At 50.4% G+C, this 14,948-nt stretch overlaps 1 protein-coding gene across 2 annotated transcripts in view; it reads right to left on the bottom strand.

The window, feature by feature from the left end:
- The window catches only part of DGKD (diacylglycerol kinase delta), a 1,999,080-nt gene that overhangs the window by 401,343 nt on the left and 1,582,789 nt on the right, over positions 1-14,948 (bottom strand). For both annotated transcript variants that reach the window (XM_069617880.1, XM_069617879.1), the window contains exon 23: positions 14,629-14,763. In XM_069617880.1, the coding sequence (XP_069473981.1) occupies positions 14,629-14,763 (135 nt within the window). The remainder of the gene's footprint in view (positions 1-14,628; positions 14,764-14,948) is intronic.

The following is a 14,948-nucleotide window of genomic DNA, read 5'->3' on the forward strand; positions in this document are numbered from 1 at the left end:
TGCCTCCAACAGACCGCGAAAGACATGTGGAGAAGGCCAGATCCCACAAGTGAAGATTACATTGTGTTTCAAGGACGCCAGTGACCCTCCCGGTGAACGGAAGAGGTGGAGAGGCCAAGCCTGTGGTACTAACCTTGACTCGTCAATTGGAAATAGCAAACCAAGAAAGAAGCGCACACAGACAGTGAGTTTACAAGCGACCTGAGAGACTGGTTTGTTTTAAAGCAAATGAAGTAGCAACATTATTGCCTCCTCTGCCGCTTACCATGCAAAACTCCTTAACGCAATCAGACCTTATCTGTCAAAAGACACCTGCACTAACATAGCCAGGGCCATAACCGGCTCGCGACTTGATTACTGCAATATTCTTTTCCTTGGGACCTCCAACAAAAATCTTGAGAAGCTCCAAGTAATACAGAACAGTGCCCTACGCGCTGCACAAGGCATTGCCAAGAGAGAGCACATCACCGCTGCCAGAAAAGCTTCCCACTGGCTCCCCATAAAGGAGAGGATCCTATTCAAGGCTCTAAGCATCACCCACAAATGTGTCCATCTTGCCACCCCAATGTACCTTTCGCAGAGGATCCACCTGGTCTCCTCCACAAGACCCACTAGATCACCCTATGCCAGCATGCTCTCAGTACCCAGGGTAAAAAAGACCAGAGCAGGGGGCTCCAGTTTCCCGTACCTCGCTGCCGTACACTGGAACACCCTCCCTAGCTCCCTGCGCTCTGAACCCTCACTGACCGCCTTTCGGAAAACCCTGAAAACGACCCTGTTCATCTAACAATTACATGGCCTAGCCCTCATAATTGTATTGTATGATGTATTATGTGATATATCTGATCACAGGTCACTGCCTTAATGTAACCCAAGGCACAACCTGCTCACATTGTAACTAAGTCTTCCTGCAAGTAACAGTGCCACAATGCCCCTGGGCTGCCTGCGCGCTATATAAATTTAATAAATAAATAAATAAATAAATATCACAAGTGAAGGCTGCATGTGTGCGGATGAGAAGCGAAGAAAGGCAGACCTGTGAATGAACTTTGAAGTAAAAGACAGCTGTGTGATCAGCGATACTAAGTAACCGAGTGGTCCGGCGAAGGGAAGTAGCGCATTTGAAAGTCTCTGTGAAAGGTGTATTGTTTGGAAGTTAAAAAGCGAACAAACAGCAAAGTCGAATTAAGCAAGAATAGAAGAGAACTTTGAGTCTGTTCCTCAGCCAAGTTCCTCAGTACATTTGACCTAACCTCAGGCTATTGGCAAATAACTCTGACAGTCCATGCCGAGGAGAAAACTGCATTTTCAACCCGAGGAGGCCTCTACCAGTTTAAGGTTATGCCTTTTGGATTAAAGAATGCACCTGCTACATTCCAAAGCATGGTGAATCATGTTCTGAATGGGATGGAGGACTTCTGCATGGCATACTTGAATAAAATTGCAGTGTTCAGCGATACTTGGAAAGAACATCTTGACCACCTAGGATATGTTTTGCAGGCTCTTGAGGAGGCCCATCTGACCATAAAGGCAAATAAGTCTCAAATTGTTCACAGTAAAGTGGTCTTCCTTGGACATGAGGTAGGAGGAGGTGAAATAACGCTGTTAGGGAGAATTCTCTGTTTAGGCTGAATTTCCTAACCTAGTGAGTCCCCCAGCAGCTTTGCTGGATTTTTGGGGTTTTCTTTTTTTTCTCCTGCCAAGAGTGAGACTCTTTTACCCTCACTCTTGGGCATGATTTGAGTGTGTTTCTTTGAATCTAGATGTGTTTAATGGGCTATGGGGTCTTTTACTCCATCAGGCTTCATGTGTTTTTGTGATGTGTGTTACACAGCACCCTCAGTGCAGTGACACAGGGGTGTCATAGTGACCCCCCAGTATAGACTCCATACCCTGGGACTGACTACTGTCTCCCAGGGCATGTAAAGTCACCATTGACTTTACTAGTCTTAAATTCTGAACAGAACCAGGACAAACCATCATATTGTTGACGTACTGGCTGGGGCAATTCAATTGCCCCGGGGTCTGTTAGTCGAGGGGGCACGTCTCCGTCCCCCCTGATCGAGTTTTGGCTGGTGGCAGTGGATACTACTTTTTATATTCAACCGCGAATATTTTCCTACGGGATTTCCCATTGTTTTATGCTACTATCTTTATATATTAACGCTAGCCTTTGAACATACCGCCGGTTTATTTAATTAATATTAATTCTCCGGTTGGTATTTTTTGCCAAAACTTGATTCTAAAATGGCGTTTGTGTTCCCTTCTGTGACTCCAACCCAAGTCGAGCCCTTTGTTCCACTTTTTGGCGGGCTTCTCCACAGAAGCCCTCCACAGTGGTGCCACTATGTCTGGGGTACTTAGGAGGGGTGGAGGGGAATTTAGGCATCCTGGACTGAGTTGCCTAGGCAACTCAAGTCGCACTCCGTCCTGATTGGCCCAAGTGGTGAGCCGGGCGGCTCACCACCTAGCATGTTTGAGTGACAGCTAGGCTGAGTGAATGGGGGTTTGCTGCATAAAAGCAGGGCTTTGGGGACTGGAACTTCAGAAGTCGCCACAGGACCTAAGAATCCGACGAGGGAGAAGCTGAGCCGACCTGCCACGACACCACTACCGGTGGAGCCCTGCTGGACCGTCTCACCACTTTTCCCAACGACAGAGGAGATCTCCCACCGGAGTCTTCTTCCTTTAACTGGTGGGGATAACCAGTTTCACCGTCTTTTCACTTTCCCGACGTATCTCGTGGCCGCCTTGCCCGTGCCAAGCACCCCGGCAACCGGGATACCACGTTTTACCACGACCGCGAGACAAAGGTACCGCCTTTAACCGGAAAACTCAGCGGCTGGTTTCTGCCCTGGTAGTGCAACAACCTTCATCTTTCCTCCAAGTCGAGATCTTCTCTTCCCCTGGACGACGACGCAACTTGCACCCACTACCAGGAACAACTGCCACCGCTGGAGGATCCTTCCCACTTAAGGTACCGTGTCCCGCCTGGCTTCCCTTGCTACCGACTGTACAGGGTAGATTTAGCCCCCGGCTTTCGAACCTGGGTTAGCCTGGGACACCCTGGCTAAACTTTTCTAAGCCTCTCTAAACTCTTTTCTGAACCCTCTGCAAGACTTTCTAAGCCTAGTGTAACTGTGTGATCTTGGGCGCATTTGTGCTCTGCTCTCTCTAAGAGTGGGCCCAGCCTTTGGACTTTGGCTCACCAGTGACTTTTCGCTCTCTGCCTTGCTAACAGTGTTCTTGAATCGTAGAGTGGTGTACCTCTTCATATTCTGTCTTTTTCCCTCCCTTTTTCACAAACTTATTAGAGTGCAATCTAGTTAAGCGCTCACCTCTGTATGAAAATAAGTGGTGTTTTACTGTGACTTTTCTAATAGGGAAAAAGGGGTGTATGGAACAAGTTACTTACCTGTAACTGTTGTTCTCCAGCATGGGTCTGGCATGGATTCACATGCTCATGAATATTCCCCGTCGTCAGGCTGGGAATCCTCGGTAAAGAAAAAACCAGTATCAGTTTCGTTTCTGATCTGTCTTTCGTAGTAATAACCAATCACTGGTCTCTGCGTCATACTGACCACAGCCAATGACTGCCCTCTACCTAAGCACCGCCTCTGGCAGCCATCTTCAGATTTGGAAGCACGTGAAGTGGCAGTATGACCAAGTGAAGAGCCGCAGAGGGGTAGGCGGGAGGGTTCGCATGTGAATCCATGCCAGACCCATGCTGGAGAACAACAGTTACAGGTAAGTAACTTGTTCCTTCTCCAGCATGGGGTCTGGCATGGATTCACATGCTCATGAATAAAGAATACATAGCAGTACACACATGCACAACCACGGGAGGTGGCAAAGGCTCAACATTAAGCATCACATAAACTCAACATTAAGCATCTTACCTCCTCACCAGGCTCACCTCAGGCGAACAGGTTGCGCAGCACTGCTTGGCCGACCCTGGACTCCTCCCTGGAATCCCGGTCGACGCAGTAGAATTTCGTGAAGGTGTGCGTCGACCTCCACGTAGCAGCCCTGCATATGTTCAGCAGGGGCACACCAGATAGGAACGCCGTGGTAGCTGCGATCGCTCTGGTGGAATGGGCTCTCGGACGGCCAGGCAGCGGTCGGTTTGCCAACCGATGACAGTACATGATACAGCCGGAGAGCCATCTGGAAATGGAAGCCTTCGAGAGAGCCTTCCCCTGATTGACAGGTCCAAAGTTCACAAAGAGTTGTGACGTCTTCCGAAAACACTTCGTGCGGTCTACGTAGAACTTCAGCGCTCTAGCCACATCCAGCGAGTGCAAAGTCCTCTCAGCCGGCGACGAAGGCGACGGGAAGAACACAGGCAACACCAAGGGTTCGTTGAGATGGAAGTCCGACGGCACCTTGGGCATGAAGGAGGGGTGCGTCCTGAGCACTACCCTCGTGTCGTGGAAAGTCAAGTACGGGGCCTTGCAGGAAAGGGCCTGGATCTCTCCCACTCGTCGTGCGGAGGTGATGGCCACAAGAAAAGCTGTTTTCCACGATAGAAACTTCAACGGGGCCGAGTGCAGAGGCTCGAACGGAGGTCCCATGAGCTTGGTCAGCACCACGTTGAGCTCCCACGCCGGGGCCGGAGCCTTCACCGGCGGGAACGATCTGAACAGTCCCTTCATGAACTCTTTCACCAGACGATGAGACCACAAGGACGTCCGCCCCGTGGTTCTGGTGTATCGGGAGATCGCAGCAAGATGAATCTTGATGGACGCGTGTGCCAGACCAGCTTTGGCCAGCGTCAGCAGGTACGGCAGTACTTGGGGAGCCGTAATCCGTAGAGGGTTAATCTTCTGTGCGTGGCACCAGACAGAGAACCTCTTCCATTTGTGTCCGTAGCATTTAAGAGTCGAGGACGCCCTGGCCTTTGCAAGAACCTCTCTGCAATCGGCCGGTATGTCGTATCCTCCAAACTCTAGCGCTGCAGGAGCCAGGCCTGCAAGTTCAGCGACTTTGGGTCGTGGTGGAGGATGGCGCCTCCTTCCCTGGAGAGTAGATCCGCGTCCGCCGGCAGCTTGATCGGCGGGGACGCTGACAAGTCCAGAAGGTCCGGGAACCATATCTGCCTCGGCCACGCAGGTGCGACGAGGATCATCCTGCACCGTGACCTCTTGAGCTGGTTGACGAGCCGGATTAGCAGAGGCAAGGGAGGGAACGCGTAGAGGAACAGGCCCTCCCAGGGGAACGAGAAAGCATCGCCCATGCTCCTCGTCTGGGGAAACCTGCTGGCGAACCTCCGGCACTTGGTGTTCGTCGCCGTCGCGAACAGGTCGATCTGGGGTGTGCCCCACCGTCGGAATAGGCGATCCACCAGATCCTGCCGTAGTTCCCACTCGTGGCACGAGCGCAGCTCCCTGCTGAGTGAGTCGGCAATGGTGTTTTTTATCCCTGCCAGATGAAACGGCACCAGAAAAATCCCTTGGGCGACGGCCCAATGCCACAGGTCCTGCGCCTCCTTGGACAGCGCTGGGGACCTGGTTCCGCCCTGTTTCCTGATGTAAAACATGGTGGTGGTGTTGTCGGTGAAGATCCTCACCACCTTGCCCTTGAGGGACGGAAGGAAGGACCTGAGGGCCCAAAACACTGCACGGAGCTCCAGGACGTTGATATGCAGGGACTTCTCCGTCGGGAGCCAGAGTCCCCTTGCGTGCAGATTTTCGGTGTGCGCTCCCCACCCTTCCAGGGAGGCATCCGTGGTCACAGTCTCCTGGTGGGCTGGGGTCTGGAAGTCCATGCCCGCCGTCAGATGCGCGCGGGTGCCCCACCACCGTATCGCTCGTCGGAAACTCTCGTCGAGCTTGATCCTTTCCTCGAAGCTGCCCGTCGTCTGGATCCAGCGCGCATCCAGGAATTCTTGCAACGGGCGCATCCGGAGCCTGCACATGGGAATGAGGTAGATGCAGGAAGACATCATCCCGAGGAGGGACTTGATGGACCTCACCTTGGCCGCGTCGGCCACCAACATCCGTTGCACCTTGCCCAAGATGGTCCTGGTCCTCTCCTCCGACGGGGAGGCCAGAAGGGACACTGTGTCGAGCCTCGCTCCCAGAAACAGTGCGACTTGCGCGGGCACCAGGTGGGATTTGGCGTAGTTCACGGAGAATCCCAGGTCCGTGAGGAGTTGGACGGTCCTTGCCGTGTGGACCACGGCGAGCTCCCTCGTCTTGGCGCGGATGAGCCAGTCGTCCAGGTAGGGGTAGACGTGAATCCCCTCGCGGCGCAGCTGCGCCGCCACCGGTGCGAGGCACTTGGTGAATACACTGGGTGCCGACCGTAGTCCGAAGGGAAGGGCTTTGAACTGGTAATGACGCCCTTGGACCACGAATCTGAGGAATTTTCGGTGCCCCTTTAGGATGGGAATGTGGAAGTAGGCATCCTCCAAATCCAACGACGATAGGAAGTCTCCTTCCTCCAGCTGACCCAGGACGTGCTGGAGGGTGACCATCCGGAACTTCTGCGCCTTGATGAACTTGTTCAGACGTCGCAGGTCTAGGATGGGGCGCCATCCTCCCGTCTTCTTCTTCACGAGGAAGTATCGCGAGTAGACTCCGGAGCCCCGAAGCCTCTTTGGGACGAGTTCGATGGCGCCCTTTCTGAGCATCGCCTTTACCTCCAGGAGAAGTTGAGGGACGTGAAGTTCTTTCCTGGCCACGGGGGGGACGCGCGGGCACCTTCTTTGAAACTCGAGCGCGTGGCCCCGGGCCAGGGCGTCCAGCACCCAACGGTCGGTGGAGATGGACTCCCACACGCTGACGAAGCCCGCCAGCCGGCCTCCCACCGGGGTGCTTCGGTGGGGGCCCGACCCCAAGGCCGGTTCAATCCTGCTTGGACGCGGCCTTGCCGCCTTGACCTCCTTGGCGACGATGGCGGGGTCCGCTAGACTTGCCTCGTCCTCTGTAGGCCTCTTGCGACGACGAGCGGGCCGCTTGACGGTAGGAAGCGAAACCGCTGCCGGAACCTTTGGAGGCGCCCTTGCCTCCGCCGCTCCGAAAGGGCGTTTGTCGTTGCTGCAGGACTCCAAGGGCCCTGGCCGTCTCAGTATCCGCCTTGATGGCCTGAAGGGAATCGTCCACTGTCTTCCCAAACAGGTTGTTCCCGTCGAAGGGCATGTCCAGGACTCTGGTCTGGACGTCCTGCCGAAAGTCTGTAGCTTTGAGCCATCCACGACGTTGAAGGCAAACGCCGTTGCCCAGCTGGCGGAACCCAGTGTCGGCGATGTCCGTCGCCACGGTGATGGCGTGGTCCGACGCCACCTCACCTTCCTGCAGGATCTCAAGGGCCTCCGCCCTCTTGTCGTCCGGCAGAAAATCCAGCAGGGGAGCTATCTTGTACCAGAGCTCCCTGTCGTATCGGGCCACGATAGCCAAGGCGTTGGCCGCTTTAATCGTCGTCGCTGCCGACGAGATGACTCTACGTCCCATAGCATCCAATTTCTTTCCCTCGCCGTCCGGCGGGGAAGTTGATGTGGAGGCCGCACCCCCCCCCCCGCTTTCTTCCTGGCTGCCGCGGAGACGACGGAGTCCGGGGTAGGCTGCGCCCGGAGGCATAGGGGGGCCGTGTCCGGGACCCGGTACTTTTTCTCGTACCGGTCTCTTCTAGCTGGCGTCGTGGAAGGGTTCTTGAGGAGGGAAAGGCCCTCATCCCAAATGTCGTCCAACAGAGGCACTGCGAGGACCGTCTTCCTCTTGGCCTCGCGCCGCTGATAAAGGAAGCCTTCCTTTTTCTTCTCCTCAGGGCAGAGTTGGAAAAGCTCGGAAGCCCTGGAGATCATGGAGTGGAAAGATCCGATCTCGTCGGGCGGAGAAGCCCTGGTGGGAGGCGACGACGGAAAATCCTCGTCGTATGCCTCGTCGTCCGTACCCGTCGCTGCCGTGTCAGTCCCCGTATCATCCCCTCGGGTGGACGGGGAGGAGGGCTGGACGGGGCGCGACGGTTGAAAAGGAGGTGGTGGATGGATCCTTCTTTTCTTGGTGGGGGGAACACCAGAAGGTCCCGGTTCTGGATCCCCCGACGGGAGAGGTTCCTCCGTCGGTAACGGTAGCCTCGTCCTTATCTCGGAGCATAAGGACTGTATGGCCAACAAAATGGCCGCCGAGTTGTCTTGCGGCGCTGGCAGAGGGGAATCCGACGGGCGAGCAGGGGCCCCGTCGGTATCCTCGACGATGTCGTCGTCGTCACCTGCGTCGGGGTCCATTCCGACGGGCTGGCCTTCTTCCACGCCTAGGCCGTGGCTTAAAACCTCGATCAGCTCCTCTTCTGAGGTTGAGGCCGAATCTACGACGACGCCCTGCCCCCCCTTCTTCTTCCCCACGGAGGGTTTCACGGGGGTCCTATCGATGGGCACAAAGGAAGACTCCCTCCGCGGAGGCAGGGAGATTCTGGGCCCTGAGGTCGCCACCACTGGTGTAGCCACCACAGGCTGAGCCAGGGCCGCCGCGACCGTTTCGATAGAGGGCTTGGTCGGATGGATCAAGGCCTTCACCACCTTAGGTGCGCTCACCGCCTTATCCTTGAGGGAGGGGGCACTGCCACGCTCCTCCTCTGCCTTAGAGCTCGACCGGGGCCTCTCCAGGAGCTTCGCCGGGTGCTCGGCCTTCCTCTTACCCGACCCAGAGCGTTGGCTCGTGGTTGATGGTGCCGGGGAGGGTGCGCCCTGCCTGGCGCCCGTAGAGCCCGACCGTTCGGCGCTCCCGGTGCCAGCGGACTCGCGGTGCTTGGCCTTATGTTGGGCCCCCGTCGCCGGGGCGCCCTCAAAGGTCTTAGAAGACCGCTCGGATTTCTTCTTCTTCTCGCCAGACGGGCTCTTACCCTCCAGCCAGTTGGCGAGACGTTGATGGCGGTCCTTCATGGTCCGTTCCGACATGTTGCCGCAAAACGCACAGTCCTTCTCCACGTGCGTCTTGTCCTCATGAAGGCAGTAAAGGCAGAAAGACTGTTCGTCCTCCTTGAAGACGTTCTGCAGCTGGCATCCAGGGCAGACCCTGAACAGCTTTCCGGGCGTCGAGCTTCCCTTCTCCTGGGCCATCTCCGAGACCGGGCCTGAGAAGCTTCTGGAGTCCTCCGAAGTGTAGCTCGACGAAATCTTCACCCTTGAGGGGCACAGATGAATCCGACACGGGTCCCCGTTGATCGGATGTAGGATCGGTGGAGCTTGAGGCTCTTTTGACCGAAAGAATCGAAGTTTTTTGTGAAAAAGCGCGAAAAATAGCACTAACGCTCGAGAGCAATAGCACGAGGATCCCAACACATGAACGTGCGGTAAAAATCTGAAGATGGCTGCCAGAGGCGGTGCTTAGGTAGAGGGCAGTCATTGGCTGTGGTCAGTATGACGCAGAGACCAGTGATTGGTTATTACTACGAAAGACAGATCAGAAACGAAACTGATACTGGTTTTTTCTTTACCGAGGATTCCCAGCCTGACGACGGGGAATATTCATGAGCATGTGAATCCATGCCAGACCCCATGCTGGAGAAATATCATAATAGTAACTGTGTGTAGGAGATGTTACAATAAGAGTGCTGGAGTGTTTCAACTGTGTTTTTAAATAAATAATTATATACTTTGATACCAAAGCTCTGGTCAGTGTTTGCTTGTATTATTGTATCTGAGTGCCTATTGAGTATACTTTGCATACTGCCTAACTCTTCTTGAGAGAAGTCTGACTGCTCAGCCACAGCTACCAGGTAAATCTGGGTGGTACAGACTGCTACCAAGTGGGTTTACTGCCAACACCTGTAGTCTTAAATCTTTTGCAGTGGTCCCTAAGGGAACTGCACAGGTTTCTGCCTAACACGCCAGTGCCAAGCAAAGTACAAGTTGTACAAGACTGGGCCACCACTACTACTTAAACCCAAGTGAGAGCTTTTCTAGGTCTCTCAGGTTACTATAGGAATTTCATTGAGAACTATGGGACCATAGCTTCTCCCTTAAATGTGATCTCCTCACCCAAATTCCCCAAGAAGGTCAGGTGGAATGTGGAGTGCATAAAGGCATTTGAAGGACTTAAGAAAGCCCTTTGTCAAGCTCTAGTCTTAAGAGCTCCTGACTACAACCAATCCTTTATTGTACAAACTGATGCTTCAAATACAGGAATAGGTGCAGTTCTGAGTCAGCTGGATGAGAAAGGCAGGGAACACCCTATCTGCTTCATAAGTAGGAAACTGAAGGACCCTGAAACAAGGTGGGCAACCACAGGATGTTAATGTTTTGCCATTGGGTGGTCTTTGAAGAAGTTTAGATCATACTTGTATGGATCTACTTTTGTCATTCAAACAGACCACCAACCCTTGAGATGGTTAATGCAGATTAAGGGGGAACATCCTAAATTGTTAAGATGGTCTTTCAGCCTTCAGGGGTTTGATTTTACCACAGAACACAGGTCAGGGTGTAATCACCAAAATGCTGACGGTCTCTCCAGAAAGTATGACCAACTGGAGTAAGGAGATTCATCCAGGAGAAGATTAAATCCTCCTGTCCCTTAGTCTTGGGGGGGACGAGTGTTAGGGAGAATTCTCGGAAATTTGCTAATTCCTCTCTACCTTAGAGACCCCCAGCACTTGTGCTGGAGTCTAGGACTTTTTCATTTTCAACATGAAGAGAATGAGATCTTTTTCCCACTCTCATGTATTTTACTGTGATTTAAATTCTGTGTTTCTTTTGGTTTTTCGAGTCTGACAAACTCCATAGGCATCATCTTTTTACTTTGTGTCACACAGCACCTTCATTGCAGTGGCACAGGGGAGTCTTTCAGATTTCGCAAAGGTTTAAATACCTTCTCTTGGATAAACTACTGTTTCCAAGAGCAGTAAAGTGAAATTGACTTACTTACAATTGTAAATTTCTAGACCCAGCACACACTATCTTACAATATGGTGCTGGAGGGGTTACTTAGTATCCCGTTTGTCTAGATTCCCATGTAACAATTTGATGTTACCCTTTCTGCAATTAATGGCTGGTGGCAGTGGTTTACTTTTAACTACCATTGGGAGTTTTTACCACGGGCTGCGTTCGCAACTGCAGTAAAGCACCCATCAAAATGGCCCTAGTCTTGTTTTTTTGCCATTTCTTGCTGGAAAGGTCATTCTTGAGATTTACTCTGCGCGCCAAACCAGGTTTGGTCTCTTTTTTCGTTTTGTCTTTGGCAGGAGTGAAGCCCACCTCTGGCTCCAGTATGTCTGGCAGGGGCAGGAAGTGAGGGAGGTGCCCGAAACTCCCTGCACTTAATCCCCTTGGTTACAGGAAAGCACCCAAAGGTGATTGGCCGGCTGGCTGTCTGGCAAGGACAGCCACCCTGCTGTGTGAGTGACAGCTAGGCTGGAAAATGGGAGAAACCTGCACAAAAGGCAAGGCTTTTTGGCTTGGAAGGCAGAGTCAACCACTGGACGAAGGAATCTGAAGAAGAACTTGGAAGAGACACCTGCTGCAAACTCCTGGACCGCTGGTTTGCCGGGTGAAGCCCTTCTGCTATGCTGAAGCTCCGAATTCGCCTTGACTACAGAAGCCCTGCAAGGATGACTTCTCCCATTGAGATGGTGGGACCAATCAACTCCAAAGTGAACTTGTTTGGACATTCTTTTGAAGCTGGCTGTACTTCCACTGCTGCTGCTGATGGAACTGAACTGCCAGGGAGAGGAACACCAAATCTAGTGGATCGATTTTAAGTCAGAGCCGAACGCTAGGAAGATCCTCCGGATTTCCCTGATGCAGGACTGACCAAGCCTGAGCCACCTCAACAGAGTGCTGGACCCCAGAAGCGAGGAAAGTATGAAGTGGTATCTGAGAACCGTGGTGTTGCTATTTGCTGTCAGACGCGAGGAGCTGAAACGCTGAAGTGCCACTAAATTGAAGTTTGCCCTTTGCTGTCGCCGACAGTCCTGTTGTGTTTGTTGCAGGAGTCCCCAGAAGTCCTCCCTCATGTCCCCACGACTGAGGCCCAGGAACAAAAGTATCTGCAGAGTCACACAGGAACAGAAGCCAGCTGTAACCATTTCTTCTAACCAAAGGTACTGTAAAGTCTTAGAGAACTTACCTCTTGTCTTGTAGCCTTACCTGTTCTCAGTTAAAACCTGTCTTGGTTGCTCCTGTAGAGTTGCTTGCATCTTCTACACCTCACAAGCCTCCGAGCTTGTGGCCCTACTTTGATTCTACTTTTTCTACAAAGACTTCTAAAACATTGTGCAAGACTTTTACTTACCTGCAAGAAGTGCTTCAGCTCACCTAGACTTTTGCCCGATTGACATTGGCTGGCCTGGCTCTCTGAATGAATCTTCTCTTCTCTCTGATTGCGTGTTTTTACCTTCCAGGAAAGGGTTAACTTACTTTGCATTGGGGGGGTTCAAAAATATTTACCTACTTCAGAATATTTGTGTGATCTCTTGTCGTATTCTGAAACCGCTTTACTTTGACACTCATCTCAGTATTGCTCTAAATGTACCAGTGATATATTAATGTCCACAGTGTCCTAGCTATTTAAGTCACCTGAGGGTGTAGGAAGTGTCTGTGTGCCACCCCAAATGGGTATTTGCTGATTTAGAGAAACTAAGAGTGTGTATTTTGGAGTATATTTGTGTGTTACTATTATATTGCCCCTTCTGAAGAAGGCTTATTCAAACTGACTGTTAAATAAATTAATAATGGTTTAATCTAGAAACCTTGAGTGCAAGTGTTTATTTGGATACCTGTCACTGTGAATCTCTGTGTAACCACCCTACTGCTCACACTGACCCCTCTTGAGATAAGCCTGGCTGCTAAGCCACACTACCAACCTGTGTAGTACAGCCTTATACCAAAGGTTGGGTTCCTATTGCCAGGAGGTCAAGGTTGTTGTAGTGCACCCAAAGGGCACTGCACCAAATCTTGCCTAACAGAGTCAAAGTGGTCCTGCGGTGGTCTGTAAAGAGAACCACGCACATTCCAAAGTCTTCGCCATCCGAGAGGGATCTGAGCCAGAATAAGGAAGACCCGAAGTAAAATAAGCTTGAGGAAGGGGGCCCCTTGCAAGTTTGTGTTGAACTGTGAAGTGAGAGGTCTGAGCCCGGTAGAGGGGCACCGGTTGTGAACTTTACATTGGCAACAAACAGGAGTGACAGGGGATACCAGGTTTATCTCTGTTCTATGATCTGACCTGGAAAGAACTGTTATATTTGCTTCAACATAAATGATCATAGAACAAGTGATTCTGTGGTTGAGCTCTAAAGTAGTGCACACATCTATATAACCATTATCTCATAGAAACAAGCCATGAGGTGACAGGGGGTCCAAATGCAAAAACTAGTGAGGTGAAACCATTCAATTCACTTCACTGGACACGTTGAAATATTAACATTTTAATTAAATTATAGAAAAAATATCACAATAAAATGATCTAATGTTTCTAAAAATCATCAGTGGTGACAACATCAATGCATTTCTAAAAAAGTTGAAGGAACAATTGACCTATCTGATTCGACAAAATATTCTCATATTATCCCAGAAAACATTCACCAGACATACCTCATTCACACTCAGACAACCTAACATCACAATTATTTCATTCAATTATAACATTTAAATCTCAAATGTAAAACAACACTCTAAAATACAATCTCTGTTCATTACAAATAGGAACAAAAAGATCCTCACAGGAAAGCAATCAACAAATGTATAATATAATCCCAACAACGCAATACACTATGGTTAACAATGCTGCCAACAACAGCATCAGATTCCCCAACATTGCAATTGCAATTGCATTAGAAGTGCATTGATGTTGGCACAACTGATGATTTTTAGAAACTTTGGATCAGTTTATTATGATGTTTTTTCTATAATTTAATAAAAATATTAATATTTCAACGTGTCCAGTGAAGTGAACTTTACGTTGGAACATAATTTTGAAAAGCACGAAAGAGACTTTAACGTGGAAGGGCGACGGGCCTCAATCCATGTTTTTGGACTGCTTAGAGTGTTCGAAACCGAGCCAGAGTGTGCCATCCTGCCTACAAGGAAAGCCTTACACTGTGAGGTTTAACATGAGGAGGAGAGCTGGTTCAACCACCTTTATTCTTTTGAACACTGATTTTTTCTTTTACATACATTTACACTTTTTGTACAAAAGAAAGAGCAGGAATTAGGTTTTTGTTTGCATAGGCCATTTTGATATGACGGACTCCACTAGGACTGTTTTGTTTATCGTTTGAAGATCGAGTCTCCTCCCATCTTAGTTATAGGTCAAAATAGGAGTTTCTCCAACCCCAACATTTTCAATGAAGGTTTTACGAATTGTATCCATTGTGTCAGTGTCAGTGTCATACTTATGATACGAGTATTGGCATTGTGGGATCTGTGCACTTTTTGTAATATATAATTATTCATATTGGTTTTTAAAGAGTCAGAAAGCAATATAGCAAAATTATCATGAAAGCTAATAAAATCCCAAGAAAACTCCTCTTGCACCCAATGTGCCCTTTCTTCATCAATGAAACTACCAGATAAAGCACACATTCAAACAACATGCAGTTCATAGTGTTCCATGCAGTTCAAATCATACACTCTATCCTTTGGCAGTGAGCAGGTTTGTAGCCCATTTATTTTGCACAAGATTATTTCTTTCTTACCCGATCCCTGGTGAGTGTTTGTGTCCTGTTCTTGTGTATGATACGAATGAATCCTGGCGGTTGGATCCAAGCCTCTCCATCCACTTGTACAGGCACTCCATCATCTCCCAAGATGGTTATCTTTACCATCCGACACTATGCACAAAGAATAAGCATTGAATGAAAATCTGAGAAAGAAAGCTGCCTTTTACCATCCCACTGCTGAGAGGATACATGTTATAGGCCATCCCACCTGACAGAGGAATGTTCTTCTATACAGTAACATACTTTAGAGACAGGTGTGTTTTACTGACCTCACACCTGCAAGAGAATATCTTTTG

Source organism: Ambystoma mexicanum, chromosome 10 (assembly GCF_040938575.1).
Source record: "Ambystoma mexicanum isolate Mex_15411 chromosome 10, UKY_AmexF1_1, whole genome shotgun sequence".
NCBI classification, from domain to species: Eukaryota; Metazoa; Chordata; class Amphibia; order Caudata; family Ambystomatidae; genus Ambystoma; species Ambystoma mexicanum.